Source organism: Drosophila grimshawi, unplaced genomic scaffold, assembly GCF_018153295.1.
Source record: "Drosophila grimshawi isolate 15287-2541.00 unplaced genomic scaffold, ASM1815329v1 contig_1377, whole genome shotgun sequence".
Lineage (NCBI taxonomy): Eukaryota > Metazoa > Arthropoda > Insecta > Diptera > Drosophilidae > Drosophila > Drosophila grimshawi.
Genome location: NW_025062900.1, coordinates 16,062,832 through 16,079,258, shown reverse-complemented (window position 1 = coordinate 16,079,258; position 16,427 = coordinate 16,062,832). Strand labels below are relative to the sequence as shown.

The 16,427-nt window shown below is 36.6% G+C and overlaps 2 protein-coding genes across 5 annotated transcripts; both read left to right on the top strand.

Moving 5' to 3' along the window:
* Positions 1-7,385: 7,385 nt before the first annotated feature.
* On the top strand, positions 7,386-11,039 carry LOC116805282 (dentin sialophosphoprotein-like). The gene is made up of 2 exons (XM_032736342.2): positions 7,386-7,467; positions 7,537-11,039. The coding sequence occupies exons 1-2, from the start codon at positions 7,440-7,442 to the stop codon at positions 10,923-10,925; spliced, it is 3,417 nt and encodes a 1,138-aa protein (XP_032592233.2). The 5' UTR covers positions 7,386-7,439; the 3' UTR covers positions 10,926-11,039.
* A 1,219-nt stretch (positions 11,040-12,258) lies between these two features.
* Positions 12,259-13,516, top strand: LOC6561920 (testis-specific gene A8 protein). Of its 4 annotated transcripts, none has more exons than XM_032736438.1 (3): positions 12,304-12,395; positions 12,456-12,643; positions 12,929-13,516. In XM_032736438.1, exons 1-3 carry the CDS (start codon positions 12,356-12,358, stop codon positions 13,424-13,426), a joined length of 726 nt encoding a protein of 241 aa, XP_032592329.1. In that variant the 5' UTR covers positions 12,304-12,355; the 3' UTR covers positions 13,427-13,516. The 4 variants fall into 4 exon arrangements, with proteins under 4 accessions (XP_032592326.1, XP_032592329.1, XP_032592327.1 ...); XM_032736436.1 differs by having other exon boundaries at positions 12,312-12,395; positions 12,456-13,024; positions 13,079-13,516; XM_032736437.1 differs by having other exon boundaries at positions 12,313-12,395; positions 12,456-12,718.
* The last annotated feature ends 2,911 nt before the right edge of the window (positions 13,517-16,427 follow it).

The following is a 16,427-nucleotide window of genomic DNA, read 5'->3' as shown; positions in this document are numbered from 1 at the left end:
ATTAGCTTCAGTTTTAAAATGTAATATTTTATATATAATATTCTAGATTTAAAATTTAATTTCATATTTTTGCTGCTTTCTGCTGCACTGCAAGTGCTCACTCTCGCTCTCTTTCCTTAGCGCTCACTTGCTCGCTAGCCGCCAGCGTGGGTGCTCTCTCTCTCGCTCTCTCTCTCTCACTCTCTCTTTTTATAAGCAGCGTAGGTGTGTTAGTGTGTGAATGTATAAGTGTGTGTGTGGGTTGGTTTTGAAGTTTTGTTGCCGAACTGTGGGCGCTGACACTGTCTGGGCGAACTGTTTCCACTTGCTGCGTTGCTCATTCGAGTAGGCAGTGTAACTGGTTCTCAATTAGAAGTTTGGTTCATCATGTGGGCTTTTGTTAGGGACAGACAGAGAGGGAGAGAGCGCCGGATGGGCTTGATGTGAAGTGGAAATGACTCAAGCAACATTGAACGTAGCGATAGTAGCGCAACAACATTCCCCACTAGCAACATGTTGCTAGCGGTAACATTTGAAAATAACATAAAAACTGAGTTAAAAGAATATGCAATTGTTTCTAATTCCAGTTAGAATGACAAGCAAAATGTTGCCGCAACATGTGTCGCAAACAATTACCTTACGTTTTATTTAGAACCTCGAATATTATGAGCACGTTTCAGGCCATTTATGGGTTAAAGACTCGTATGGACCTGCTATTAAAGTTGTGGCCATAAACCATAAAAAGCTCTGAACTTTGATGCTTTACACAAAGAGACCGAAAAGAAAATCAAATGTAATTTGCTGTCATCACATTTGGTCATGATTTATTTAACAAAGCCGAAAAAAACGACTCTCAAAAAAATTAATTACCACAAAGTCAAAAGCCACAAGAAACAAAAAGCGCTAAACAAAATTTGTATAAAAGTGAAAATATATTCAGCTGGGGAATAAAAGAGCAAAATATTCATCAAGTGATATACCCATTAAGCTTAATGATATAATACTCTAATGTTGGCAATTTCTAAAGACCATAATAACACTTGCAACTTGTAATTTTGCTCATCATTATGTAGACAAGTGTTTTCTATATTGTATAGTGGTCCAGAGAGAATTGGCTATTGATAAAATGAATAGTGATGTCAATAATGAATAGACATATATATATAGTGTAAGGCGTTGGACAAATCTATCTACTTTATTCACGACAATATTTGGAGGGAATGAAATACGTTTTTTGTCCGAATGGCGATTAGAAGCTAAGCAAATCGCAAACAACAATCGTTAATACAAGCATGAGCATACACTCAAAAAAAAATCACACTAAAATTTAGAAAATCGTTGCCCTGAAAGCTAGTTTTTAGAAATAATTTCTAAATATACGAAAAAAAAAATCTCAAAATTAGAAAAGCTCTATTCCTATTCTCAGAAAAAAATGCAATCCTTTTTCTTAGGAAAAATCTCTTCCGAAATTCTGAGGTTTCTCAAATTAAAGTTTGTATAATTTATATACAGTCTAAAATGTTTCTCTATGCAAAATCTAAAAATACTATTGATTAGTTATAATATAAGTAACAAAAAAACTAAAGTAAGAGTTCTGTGTACACATATAAAAAAAAAACATTGATATATTTTTTGTACATTTTCAAAAGTATGTTGAACTAAATTGTTGATCTATAATACATCCCCTTCTAATTTCTGAGTGTGAGAAATAATTTCTTCAGAATATTTTTGCGTAATTGCTGCTGTATACATTATAATCAGTTACATATAAGCAATCGTCGAAAAGTGAACTTTCTGAACTCAGTTCAAGATTAGAGCCAAGCATAACAGTTGTTGTACATTTGCGTAAATATTCATCGCATTCTGATGTCAAACAGTTAAATATTTGTGTAGACTGGGATCATATCCCAGCACGCTTTTCACATGAGCGTGTGAAAAGCACACAATATATTAAACTATCCGAGGCAACAACAGCAAGTTGCATGTGGAGCGTTCAATGCACCTCAATTATAGCAACTCTGATAACCAGACGTATACATATGTATGTATGTATTTATACCAATATGTATATATATTCGTATATGGAGTGCATTAAGGCCTGGCGTTGAGCTATGCCAGGAATGGGGATCCACGCATGCTCCAGTTACAGCTGCAACCTAACAGCCACAAATTGTGTAATCGCAGACGCTTTTCAAGCCCAGCTCTTCCTCACTTCCTCTCTCTTTTACACAGATGCCGTCTCTGTCTTGGAGCCGGCTGCAAGTTAATGGGCATCGGTCAGCAGCTGCCGCAGCCAAAACAGACGTGCTCCAAATGTAAACAAAGACCATGCAACATTCAGTTTGCAGCCAGCAGCAAACAGTTGGGGCTGTGGCGGCATCTGCAGCATTGTTGCACTTGTTACTGAATTTACGCGAGCGTTTTCTACACCGCATCTGCTGGTGGCCAGTGGCCAGCGGATGACGGCGTCTGCCAAGTAGCCACATCCTCCCCATGCCCCTCTCTATCTACCCACTACCCCTCTTCTCCCTTTTTTTGTCTGCTGTGTGTATTTTTGCGTGCTACGCACTATAAATTCTCGCAGTGACTGTAAATCAAAAAAATCAAAAACAACTAAAAAAATAATCAAGAATAAACTCAAACTTTGACTGGCCGAAGTTTAAATACACTTGTAGATCAAAATGACAATGACTTAAACAATAAAATACACAATATATAAGAAATAATATGTAACAAATTTTTCTAGAACATCGATTGTTCCTTTGGTGACAAACTTAAAAAATATTGACCAAGTATTCAAACTTGAATTTAAAAACTACAGAAAAATATTGACTTAATTAAGAAAATCATAATAATTTCGCACCAAGGTGTACCCACTTCATCATTCAGATAGTACATCAATAAAACGGCAGTTTGTATCTTTCTAGGATGCTAAGTGTCGTTTATTTCTCATTCATAGATAAAACATAAGTCAAATTTTAAAAATAATATAAAAATAAGAGTTTGTATTTCTATATAATAGAAATAAATGGAAATCCGTTATCGGATTTATCTAATAGTTTGGCAAGTACATCATTACCGCCAAGTAACAAAATATTTCGAATTTATGCCAAACAAAAAAGTTAATCTGATTCAACTTCTCGAACATTAACTACTATATACATATACCAAAGATATATGTGTTTTATGTGTTGCACATTAGCTGCACAAGCTGTAATACTTTCTGCAAGTGTATCAGAAAATGCAGAGACCTGCATCTTGCAAATGATGCTATCAATCTAGTTTTCTGCTGCGGCACTTACAAAAGTACTTCGAGATACAATTGGCAGCCAAGTGTGTATGGATGTATGAATGTATGTACATTTGTATATGTTTGGATGTAGCATAATTGAGATGGCTGACGCAGTTCTAGCTGCTGGGAGATAAGCTAAGTGGCCGCTTGTTAGAGATACTTTATGGCCACAGCCATAAAGCATGAATAGACAAACGAAATGAGTTGAGTTGAGTTGAATTTATTACGTTCATTGTTGTGCATTAGACGCAAACACCTCAATTGAAGATTACGAAAAAATAAACGTGAAAGTAGAGTTATTTAGCTTTTAGCTGGATCAAACATTATAGATACGGGCTACGGATAGGGGATATAAGGTGAATTCATTAGATATTGAATTTATTTAGAGCTCACATATCAAACGAAATTTAAAAGTGTTTAATTGATGAAAAATTAACAAATGTCAATTTTAAGTTTGTTAAAAAACAGAAAACATAAAAAAGATTCTATAATTGATAGAAAAATAAAGTTAAATATATTTTTTTTTAATTTACAACAATCTATAATAAATATATATTTATTTTAAATTAAAAACTTACCAATAAGTTTATTACTTTAGTAGATTATCTATTGAAAAGGACATTTTGTTTTTCTAACCTTCTGGAACTTATATTATTTTCCAAGACTTTATGAGTCGATTGATGCATTTGTGATTACTGAATACTGGTTTAACAACTGTAATTGCCTTATATTTTGATTATGTACTAAAACAGCTGCTTAGTGATAAGCTATGCATTTAGCAGCACTCCTTTCTTGTTTAAGCACCTGTACAATAGGTCGCCCAAGGGGCAGCAAGTGACCCCAACCATAATTTGCAGCCAGAGCGAACAAATCAACTACAGCTTGAAGTTCAAGAGCTGGCAGCTGAATTCAATGCTGATGACGCTGTTGATATCGAGACGCTGGTAAGCGTATCATAAACATGAACTTCCGATTGTGGCAAGTGGCACGAGTTGCCGCAACAGCCATTAGGGCACAGCGAAAAAAAAAAACAAAAAAAAAAAAAATTAAGAAAACTTAAGCAGCTGAGCGACAACAGCTTGAGCTGAAGTTACCCAAAACAGGTGCCCCAAAACAACAACAACAACAACAATAACTACAATTTCTTTCTCATATCCGCTGTCAACGACAGCTTGCTCCGATCAAGCGGAAGGGCTTCGAAACCCAACCAATTCCGACTGCAACTCCAACTCCAACACCAACCTGGATTAGCAGCAATTGATGACCTTCACATCGTCTGCGATTATTTGATCAGTTATCGCTTGCAGAGCATCATTTGACTGTGAAATTCTGCAACAATAGAATTAGTCGAAATATTAATTTAATTTGCATGCGATTTTGGATACTCATGAAGACTTGCTCAGATCTCACTATTCATTTTCAGAGGTCCCACAGATTTCAGCTGAAGTGGCCTTGACTCGTGAAACCGACACTTATAAATCACTTTTGACCCATTTTATAAAACGGAGAATCCTATAGAGTTATGAAGGGTATTAAAATTATAATCAGAAGATGAAAGCCAAGGTAAATGGGACTTCAGCATGAAAGATGTATGGTTTTTGGAATGAGTATTATTATTCTTAGAAAATATAGACATAATAATAACAGATTCCAAAAAAAATACTAATAGAATCGCATTATAATCCTTTGCATATAAATAAAGCTTTTTGTGGATTACGTAAGGTTGAGGAGGTTAGCTCACCAAAGTAGAAGATTCCACTGGCAGATAAGACAATTTCAATTTCAATTTGATGTTGAAACCATTTGATATATAATTGCATTGTCTGCCTTTTCTGTATTTCGTTATTCTCAGCATTCTCATAATTAAGATGATATATTAATGCGAAGTGATTTATTATGCGAAATATGTACCTGAGCACAGGCCATCATTTAATTTGAGTTCGAGTTCGAGTTCGGGCCAAGAACAGTTTTAATAAGCCGTTGTGAAAACGAGAACTGCGACCTTTAAATTTCACTTTCAAGTTTTTAATTGAAACCGTTTTAACTGCATTAACATTCAATTTGCAAATATATTTGAAACACAATCAGTATACTTGCGACGTCTGTTTGAAATTATATATTACAATAAACCAGCATTAAATGTCAATTTAACTTGGCTGGCAAGTGTGGAGGTGGCTGCCCAGGGCGGCTGGGGATGTACTTAAAAAATTGCTGTGAAATTTGCAACCGCAATATATATATATATATATATATATATGTATTCTGAGCATGTCTATAAATAGCGCAATACTTCACAGCAAAAAGAAACCACTCAAAAGAAGTCGGAAACACTTTGAGTGACTTTTTGCTCCAAAAAAGTAGTCAAATAAACGAGGGCAAGTCAGATCTTAACGAAAGTTGGCTCAACTGTTATATATTGAACAATTATTTATATATATGTGAAAAAAGATTTGCTTAAATAGATGATGTAGGCTATAAAGACTATGAATATATTGTTCAGCTAAAGAATCTTGTTAAATATATTTATATTTTAGCCAATACAGTTTTTTTACAATTTAATAAAAAGCTAAAGTTCTGTATTTACCTATATACCCTTTAAATTAGATACTTTTTTTTTTTTTAAATTTTAGGAATATATTTTTCGAATAAGATAAGCTAACCTCTTCCCAAAAAGTATGATGATTTTTTAAAATTCAGAATACAATAAACAAGAAATATGATGATTTTTTAAAACATAGAGTGCAATAAACAAAAAGTATGATGATATTTTAAAATTCAGAGTGCAATAAACATCATACATCATCATCTTTCAAAAGGCCACAATTTGTTGAGCCACCATCGTCATGCATTTAGCATTAGCTAAGTACTTGGCTGGCTCTCGCTGAGTGCAGTGAATTGCAGTCGCAATTTCGACTCGCTTTTCATTTAATGTCGATTTATGTAGAAAACGAATGCAATTGGAAAACGATTCCAGAGCCATTTATGTTAATGTCCATTTAATCACAAATTGTGAAATGTTGCATGTAATTTGATTACAACATGCAATATGCTTTGGCCAGTTATATTAAAACATAAACAATCGACTGTTTGTATGTGTTTATGTATGTCAGCAGGTTGCCACAACTTAAAAAATAACTTAACTTATCCACCTGCTGTTCATCTCCAGTGATATCATCTTCAAAACACTTGCACCAATTTCTAGCTGCGCTCTTGAATCAACAACAATTCATTTATTTCGATTAAATGTCGAATTTATACTTGCAAAGAGCCAGTGACAAACAATCCCACATTAAATATTGACTGCATCTGCAAGTCAAAGATTTACACTTTCAGTTCGTTTTAATTATTACATAAAGTTTTGGCTTAGTTTTTTTATACTTTGATACTGAAGGTATCAAATCGATAATTGCAAATCGATAAAGCCACATATCTCCCACAATTATAAGGCTACAGTCACCAAATTTGTTTGGTAGGCTGTTAGCAATGTCCTTCAAAGATCGGCATATGCCATGCCAAATCAAAATATTGTTTTCATTCCTTAATTAAGATTTTTCATTCATGAATGAATAAAGAATCGCACTTTTTTCGCGCTTTAAGAGTGTCGAAAAAGTTGCATTCATAAATTGAGCTAAATGTATATTAAATGCAGGAATGAAAAGTCGAAACAAAAATGGTACTCGTCCTGAACTTGTCTCACAAGAATACAATTATTAATTTATTTTTGTTTTGTTTATTAATTGTTTTTTGTTTGTGGTTGCTGTCAGCTTGTGGTAATCTATAGAGCTATACAAAATTAGTCTTAAGTGACATTTTCTAGGGGAATTTCAAAGAGTTTTTAAATGAATATGTATAATAATAAAATAACTAAAAACAACATTTCTTAATATTATTTATTATAAAAATATAAATGTAACAAAATATACAATGGATTTTAGATGATATGCATTTAATTCTAATAACACCCATCAAACATTGATTTTCTAAGCTAAAACGTTCAGCTCTTACATAAGGAGCATTTATCTATATTTATATTATTTAAAAATGCTTGACAAATCAATTTTCCAACTCCTATAACCAATGTAATGTAACGCCAATGAAAGCCTGTCATAAAACTAGAAGACCGTCCAAAAATAAGTTTAATACAATTTCTAATGCCAGTTTGCTTGTAATGGGAAGACTACAACTCTTAATATGCTGTAAGTATGCAAATATCATTTTGAAAATATATCAGAGAAATAAATAAAACTCTTTTACTGGTTAACTAGGTCTTTGTCTGATGCTTTATATAAGATATGTCAGTCCACAGTATTGGATCCGAAACCATTTATTGGAAGTTTCGGATAACGATGCGGATCAAGATGCTAACAGATCCCCGAATGAAACTAATGCGTTTGATCCAGACCTGTCTAGATCTATTTATAATGGCGTCTTTAGATTGGTTAGAGTACCAGCATCAGAAGAGGATCAGTTGGATGATGGTTTCCGTACTGCGCAGATTACCATACATCGTACACATGGTCAGCATTCACAAAGACAGATATGGTCTGAAAGCAATTTTAAGGATCGCCATTTGAAAGTTCATAGCTCCGAAGATTATTTGAAGCTTAGGAATTGGCCCAATTGGAATACGAATTATCACTCTCTAAATGGAAGTTCTTCGGGAGGTAGCTGGCAGCCTGATCGCTATATAAATTATCACCATCCGATTGGTCACTTTTCACATGATCACAATATCAACTGGATAAATATGTTTCCGACTGACCGCTTTTCGACTGATGGCTCACCGACTGAAAGCTCTTCTGCTGGTCGCTATTGGACTGATCGCTATCCGATTATTGTCCATCGGTTTGATCCGCATTTTTCGAGAGACAGCTGGTGGAGTAACCACCTTCAGCACCGTCCGATTCAGTTTTTGCCTGGTCATGATTGGATAAATATCTATTCGAATGAACGCTCTTCGCCTGTTCACTCCTCGACTGAAAGTTCTTCGATTGATCGCACTTCGACTGATAGATCTTCGACTGATCGCTCCTCGACTGATCGCCCCTCGACTGATAGCTCCTCGACTGATAGCTCCTCGACTGATAGCCCTTCGACTGATAGCTCTTCGACTGTTAGCTCTTCGACTGTTAGCTCTTCGACTGAAAGCTCCTCGACTAATAGTCCTTCGACTGATAGCTCTTCGACTGATAGCTCTTCGACTCAAAGCTCTTCAACTGTCAGCTCTTCGACTGTTAGCTCTTCGACTGATAGCTCTTCGACTGAAAGCTCCTCGACTAATAGTCCTTCGACTGATAGCTCTTCGACTGATAGCTCTTCGACTCAAAGCTCTTCAACTGTCAGCTCTTCGACTGTTAGCTCTTCGACTGATAGCTCTTCGACTGATAGCTCTTCGACTGAAAGCTCTTTGACTGATCGCCCCTCGACCGAAAGCTCTTCGACTGATAGCTCCTTGACTGATAGCCCTTCGACTGATAGCTCCTCTACTGATAGCTCTTCGACTGTCAACCCTTCAACTCTTAGCTCTTCGACTGAGAGCTCTTCGACTGATAGCTCTTCGACTGAAAGCTCTTCGACTGAAAGCTCTTCGACTGATCGTCTCTCGACTGAAAGCTCTTCGACGGATAGCTTTTCGACTGTTAGCTCTTCAACTGATCGTTCCTCGACTGATCGCTCTTCGCCTAATCGTTTTGAGCTTAAGATCCATCCGATTGATTATGATCACCAAGAGCACTATCCATCTTTAAGTTCTTCAAAAGACATCTCTAAATCTATCTGGTCGAGTTCAAATTATTACTATCCGAATAATGACTATGCGTTTGATGACTATTCGAATAATCGCTATTGGTATGATCCAATTACGAGGAAGTGGATAGATATCTTTTCAACTGATAGCTCTTCGATTGATCGCTTCTCGAATGATCGCTCCTCGATTATTAGCTCTTCGACTGATCGCCCCTCGACTGATCGCCCCTCGACTGAAAGCTCGTCGACTGAAAGCTCGTCGACTGATAGCTCCTCGACTGAAAGCCCTTCGACTGATGGCTCTTCGACTGAAAGCTCTTCGACTGAAAGCTCTTCGACTGAAAGCTCCTCGACTAATAGCCCTTCGACTGATAGCTCTTCAACTGTCAGCTCTTCAACTGTTAGCTCTTCGACTGAAAGCTCTTTGACTGATCGCCCCTCGACCGAAAGCTCTTCGACGGATCGTTCCTCGACTGACAGCTCTTCGACTGAAAGCTCCTCGACTGATAGCTCTTCAACTGTCAGCTCTTCAACTGTTAGCTCTTCGACTGAAAACTCCTCGACTAATAGCGCTTCGACTGATAGCTCTTCGACTGTTAGCTATTCGACTGAAAGCTCTTCGACTAATAGCCCTTCGACTGATAGCTCTTCAACTGTCAGCTTTTCGACTGTTAGCTCTTCGACTGAAAACTCTTCGACTGATAGCTCTTCGACTGAAAGCTCTTTGACTGATCGCCCCTCGACCGAAAGCTCTTCGACGGATCGTTCCTCGACTGACAGCTCTTCGACTGAAAGCTCCTCGACTGATAGCTCTTCCACTGATAGCTCTTCGACTGAAAGCTCTTCGACTGAAAGCTCCTCGACTAATAGCCCTTCGACTGATAGCTCTTCGACTGTTAGCTATTCGACTGAAAGCTCCTCGACTAATAGCCCTGCGACTGATAGCTCTTCAACTGTCAGCTCTTCAACTGTTAGCTCTTCGACTGAAAACTCTTCGACTGATAGCTCTTCGACTGAAAGCTCTTTGACTGATCGCCCCTCGACCGAAAGCTCTTCGACGGATCGTTCCTCGACTGACAGCTCTTCGACTGAAAGCTCCTCGACTGATAGCTCTTCCACTGATAGCTCTTCGACTGAAAGCTCTTCGACTGAAAGCTCCTCGACTAATAGCCCTTCGACTGATAGCTCTTTGACTGTTAGCTCTTCGACTGAAAGCTCCTCGACTAATAGCCCTTCAACTGTCAGCTCTTCGACTGTTAGCTCTTCGACTGAAAACTCTTCGACTGATAGCTCTTCGACTGAAAGCTCTTTGACTGATCGCCCCTCGACCGAAAGCTCTTCGACGGATCGTTCCTCGACTGACAGCTCTTCGACTGATCGCTCCTCGACTGACCGCTCGTCGACTGATAAGTCTTCAACTTATGGCTATCAGAGGTATTATTATCCGGAACATTATTATCCAAGTTATGAGTTTGATCCCCATCTGACAAATCACCATTGGAGTGATCATTTGATGCATCACTCTGGGCATGAGCGCTATTGGTATCCGACAGATCGTAATTGGCGTGATCGTTTCTTGCAATATTGGAGTTCAAGTAACAAGTGTGAGCAATGCTCGCGTGATCGGCAATCGAATAATTTGAATTTACTTAGTCGGCGTACTTCTGATTTGCTTCCGAATGATCAGTCCTCGATTAATCAGCGTTCAAGTTTATTGACGTCAAAAAGACTGCACTCGTATGATCTGCATGATCATTTATCGAAGAATATGAATAATGAATTTGATTTCAAATGGACATTCAACAATATAAAAACTGTTGATCTATCTTCGCTATTACGTGCACTACCCGATTATATTTTATTCGTCATTAGAACTGAAACAAGAAGGGAAAGGACTACAAAATCCTGAAAAAACAACAATAACAACATCGGGTCTGGATAATCCGAAATGATTGTCCTTAAGGACAGGAGCATTACAATTTGATGTATATCAATAAAACACCTAACTATATTTTCAACTGTATATTTCAGATAGTATTATCTTCTTTCTTGGTCAATTATATGCAAGATTATTAGGAATTTTTCATCTACATTTAAGCTTGAGAAACTCAAAACAAGTCGAATTGGTGTAAAAGTCAAACAAAAATTTAGAGTTTTATTCTATATGTCGAAAATGTTGAAAATGTTTATTTATTCGCCTCGACTTGAAGTCGCTCAGGATTGATCATTTTAAAAATGATAAAGTTTCATTGCCTCTCAGAAGTAATTCTTATAATACCATTATCCAGCAAGCTCTCCACATTATGCAATGTATCCCCGAACTTGAAATAGGCAACGACAGGAAAATTTCCGGAATCCTGGGGTGGAATTTGAAACCCTCTCAGCCAAAAATGACTCAACTGTTGTATTACAAAAGACAATGCTGTTGTATTACAAAAGACAATGCCAAAAGTTAAAAGTTATGAATGATATGGACTAATGATCATATACATTGTAGTTTTCTTGGCTTAAGGTTTCTTCTTCTTGGCCAAATGATTGCTAAATGTAAATGTTCTCGCTAATCGTGGGTTTTTAAACGGCAAATTAGAAAATATTTATTAACCGGCAGCTTTGAAAATTATATTATTACTCCCGTTTACAGAGTAAATGTTAAGATAGAATTTAAGAATTACAAATTAATAAAAAATATGTATTATTATACCAAATCAGAATCATTCCCAAATTAAGCCTAAGAGGTGTTAATATGGAGTCATATAAATATTTTTAAGTCATTTATTATAATTATTATTTATTTTTTCAAATTAATTCAATAAAGTTAAGATATAAAATTGAAAATGTAAGTAAAATTACTTTAGCATTTGGAACTATGCTGATGTAAATTTGTTATTTTCTTCTGTGTTGAGGGAATCATTTACATTTTTCTAATAGCTTGTAAGTGAAGGTTCGAATCTAAAGGTTGCAATTAATTTTGTTAAATTATAATTGAAATGTGGGCGCATTTGCAGCATTAGTCACGCTTATGCAGGGTGATTTGACAAGGTTAAAGGCGAGACAGAATTGCATTAAAGCGAAGCTGGAAGGCCAGAATATAGATATCACGTATACGGAACAAGTTACCGAACGAAATGGAACGAATGTGCTTTAAGATACTCGTATAAGGAAGTTGAGTTCAAACACAAACTATCTTTGACATTTAAATACAACCATATATATATTAAGTGCTGCATGTCTAATACGAATTACAACCGCAACAGATATAAATGTACCCCGCTTACATTGAAAACGGCTAGAAAACATAAGTTGCGGGTTAAGTTCAGTTCATTCCACCCGAGGAAGTCAATGAAAATGGTAACATTAAAGCACTTTCTTTTCATGAGCTGTAAGTAAACCAAAAGTAATGCACTTAAAACAATAATACAATAAACAATAATTAAATAAGGTTTGGCGTTGCTGACTGATGCGACGTACGGTGGTGCTCAGATTTATATTCGGAGACAACCAGAAGCCAGCAGGAATATTTCTGTAAATGTAGGGGGAGCGCTCAATGGAAGCATTTGCATTGATTGTCAGAACCAAATACAAGCCCAAGAGACAGACCAGAAACAAATTGATAAAGAGGAACGCCAGGTAAAACTTCCATCAAATTTGATCGAAAATGAAATACGGATCCCCGATGTGAATACTACTACTACGATAAAAGAGGAAAGTTATATAGTAACCGAAGGAAAAAGCACTGTCAAACCAGAGCTGCCTAAATTAAAAATCACTAAGGAACCAGAGCTGCCTAATTTAGGAACCACTTTAGAAGTTGATCTGCCTATTTTAGACAGCACTAAGGAACCACTTCCGAATACAGATATTTTAACTAAAGATGGGGGCCTAACGAAAATAAATCTACGTCTTATCCCACAGGCGTTCAAAGCCAAATTATCAAAGGCAAATGTAGTTCGAGTAACTCCGAAGGCGAAAGCACCAGCAGCTTCGGAAGCTCTGGCAGATGCGGAAGAGGCGGCAGCTTTAAGAGCTTTAAAAGCTCCAGCAACTCTGGCAGATCAGGAAGAGGCGGCAGCTTTAAGAGCTTTAAAAGCTCCAGCAACTCTGGCAGATCAGGAAGAGGCGGCCGCTTTAAGAGCTTTAAAAGCTCCAGCAACTCTGGCAGATACGGAAGAGGCGGCAGCTTTAAAAGCTTTAAAAGCTCCAGCAACTCTGGCTGATCCGGAAGAGGCGGCAGCTTTAAAAGCTCCAGCAACTCTGGCAGATCAGGAAGAGGCGGCAGCTTTGAGAGCTTTAAAAGCTCCAGCAACTCTGGCAGATCAGGAAGAGGCGGCAGCTTTAAAAGCCTTGAAAGCTCCAGCAAATCTGGCAGATCCGGAAGAGGCGGCAGCTTCGAAACTTGCACAAGCTTCGTAAGCCACAGAAGGCTCATGTTAATGTAATCTCCGTAAGCTGAGTCTTAGGAAGTGATTAACATATAGGATAATAAACACTACCAAACTACAATACATTTGTATTTATATTGGAAATTAAATCGGATCGTTTAAAAAAACTATAGTATAATTTAAGCCAATGAGCTGAGGATAGATCTTTACTCCAGGTTATTAAACTAAACAAGAAAAAACAAAAAATTGCTCAGAATGTACAAAATTACGTTGAAATTTAAAAGTTTTGTTGCCTAAAAAAAAAAAATATATATATATATATATATATATATATATATATATATATAAATAAATAAATTATCACTCAAACAAAATTTTCCAAAATATCCAAAATGGAATTTATTCAACAGCAATCGTATAAAAGAACAAAATATATAAATTTTCTTAACAAAAACGTGGGAAAATTTAACTTCAGATTAAAATTTAGATGTCAGCAGATTCACTCCGGTCAACAAGAGTGTGTAATCTTGATGAGTCCAAGATAACCTTTCATTCTTATTATTTATAACTCAAGTTGTTCTCAGAATTCCTTAATGTGTATACTGGAAGATCTTCTTTTCTTTTGATCTCCATGCTCTTAAATAATAAAAAGAAGAACTGCTCAACGGAAATAACTTTAATTATAACTATAATTGAACCAACATTGAAATTACTTTAAGGTACAGCATATTGCACATCTGCAATGGCCACTAAGTGTTTACCTTATCAAAATTATGAATAGCAATTGAAAATTAATTTTTTTTTGGCCACACATGTACATAAGTACAATCACTATAAAAGCAGACAGACACCAGCCAAATTCGGGCAGTGTCATATATTTTCAAACAGCTTTTTTATGTGCATGTGGTAGGGTAGCAAGCTCTGGTGGCCGAATGTTTAATAAACTAATTACAGACTCGCCGATTATCGTAGTGGCGACATTTGCCCTGCTGCACAGAGTCTAAGGCACAACGCTGCCACCGTTGCCCCAGAGACGGTACCCGGTCCAACAGTGGATTCTTTGGCAGTTGCCCAATGGTAATGTAAGCGATTGAGCAGATAGTGCAAATCCATTTACCGGTAATGGGGCTCCCACTTTTGTGGCGCTCTCGCCCATTGCAGATGCCATGGAAATGAAACCAGCTCCACTCGATTCGGGCCAGCTGGATAAGTCACGCAATCTGAATAGCATCGAAACCGATGCTTTAGTTGATCTCCAGCTAACTTTAACTTGTATACATAAGTACAATTATGCATTCCCAACAGCATAGGCACTTAATAAATTGCATATTGAAAAAAGCATTTAACAATTGAAGTATCCGTTCAAAGCTACCTTAAACCTGACTCGTATCTAACTACACACATAAGTCAGTAACTGAATAACTTCAGCAAACTGTTTACTGGGGCATGGCAGTCACATGATATCCGCACCGGTCGACAAACCAAGCGACCGACCGACCAACCGACCGGATTTTAATATAAAAACAAAAAGGAAACTTTAGCTTGGGCAAACCGAAACTTAAATACACTTTCAGATGTTGGACATAGTAATGTTTTATTAAGTTACATCTTCTTCAAATTAGTAACAATATATACACAAATGCACTGAAACCTTTGACTAGTGCATCTATACCTAGTTCAGTTTTTTTTTCCAATTTCTTTTCAATATTAATTTGCGCTGATAGTTCCATTCAACTGAGAGTTAAATATTTATCAAGTAAAAATTGTACACATTATATAAATAAACTAATTAATTAAGGTATTTCTTCGGTGTACTCTAGATCTAGTTGTTTCGTATTTTAATCTGAATGTGAAAGCTTAATAGATAGTTGGCTAAACAAACATGGAAGAAAAAAAAACGTTAAGTTGAGTTCAGCGCTTACGTAACTGGAAAATGAGTAAACATATTTTAGATAAATTATGTACCAAGATTTGCAAACATGTTAAGTATATACACAATCCGAAAAACACGACCTGAATTTTAGAAATTCACACAAAAAAGAAAATCACCACGAAAAGTAAAAGTCAAAAAGACTTTTAAAAAATATTAATAATATAAAATTTATTCTTCCATATTTCAAATGTACGTCCGATCTTTTTCTGAGTGTATGCGTGTACTTATCGAAGACCCACACCTTATATCAACTCAGATGCTTGTCATGAGCAAAAATATATTTTCTTAATAGGGTCTTCTTCAATGCGTACATTTCGTGACAGATTCACAATACCTTCAACAAGGGCATCGGAATTCTAAGGCAAAGCTAGCGACGACGAAGAAGAAGAGAAGAAGAAAAAATCACTTACAAAGAGGAAGCGACTGCTACAACAAGTTTTATCAATGAAGTTGCGTACCGGTGTAAAGTTGACATCGACAAAAACAATGCTGGCAACTCCAACCAACCACCACAAGACAATACGACCGTCGAACGACGACGGAAGCGGGTGTGGGAGAGGGACTGGGAGCGGAGCATAGACCACAAAAAAATTCATTGATCAATAGTCCGGCATGTAGATGAGAGAAGGGAGTATATCAGTCTGGGTCTGTGTCTGAGCTCATCCGTTCGCAGGGCATCATTACAGATGTGATTTAAACACGTTCGGCAAATAAAAGACGATTTGGGGTTTTCCCTCTCTCTCTCTCTTTCCCTCCTTCTCTACCTGTTTATCTTTATATGTCTGATCGTTACAATAAGACTGGCTTATATATTGTCGTTCTTGAGATATCAATTTGCATTTTAACACATTGTGGGGATCCGAATGACTAACAAATTGCCAAAGCGTAATGAATCAATTTCAATACGAAAAGTCATTGATATGCCAAGCAAGCAAACTAGATAGATACACATGTGAAATACATATGAAAGGTGTTGAAGGTTGAATGAATATAGTTGCATGAATTAAATAAAATGAAAGTAAATATCTTAGAAATCCGTACAGTAGCAATTCTGCTATCGCTAAAGTTATGCTTCAGAGTAATTCTCAGACAAAAGCAT

Bases quoted from the DNA above. Each gene is read 5' to 3' on its own strand.
- LOC116805282 (XM_032736342.2), top strand. From the start codon at position 7,440: ATGGGAAGACTACAACTCTTAATATGCT. The intron at 7,468-7,536 runs GTAAGTATGCAA...CTGGTTAACTAG, and splicing joins ACTACAACTCTTAATATGCT to GTCTTTGTCTGATGCTTTAT.
- LOC6561920 (XM_032736435.1), top strand. From the start codon at position 12,356: ATGAAAATGGTAACATTAAAGCACTTTCTTTTCATGAGCT. The intron at 12,396-12,455 runs GTAAGTAAACCA...TAATTAAATAAG, and splicing joins GCACTTTCTTTTCATGAGCT to GTTTGGCGTTGCTGACTGAT.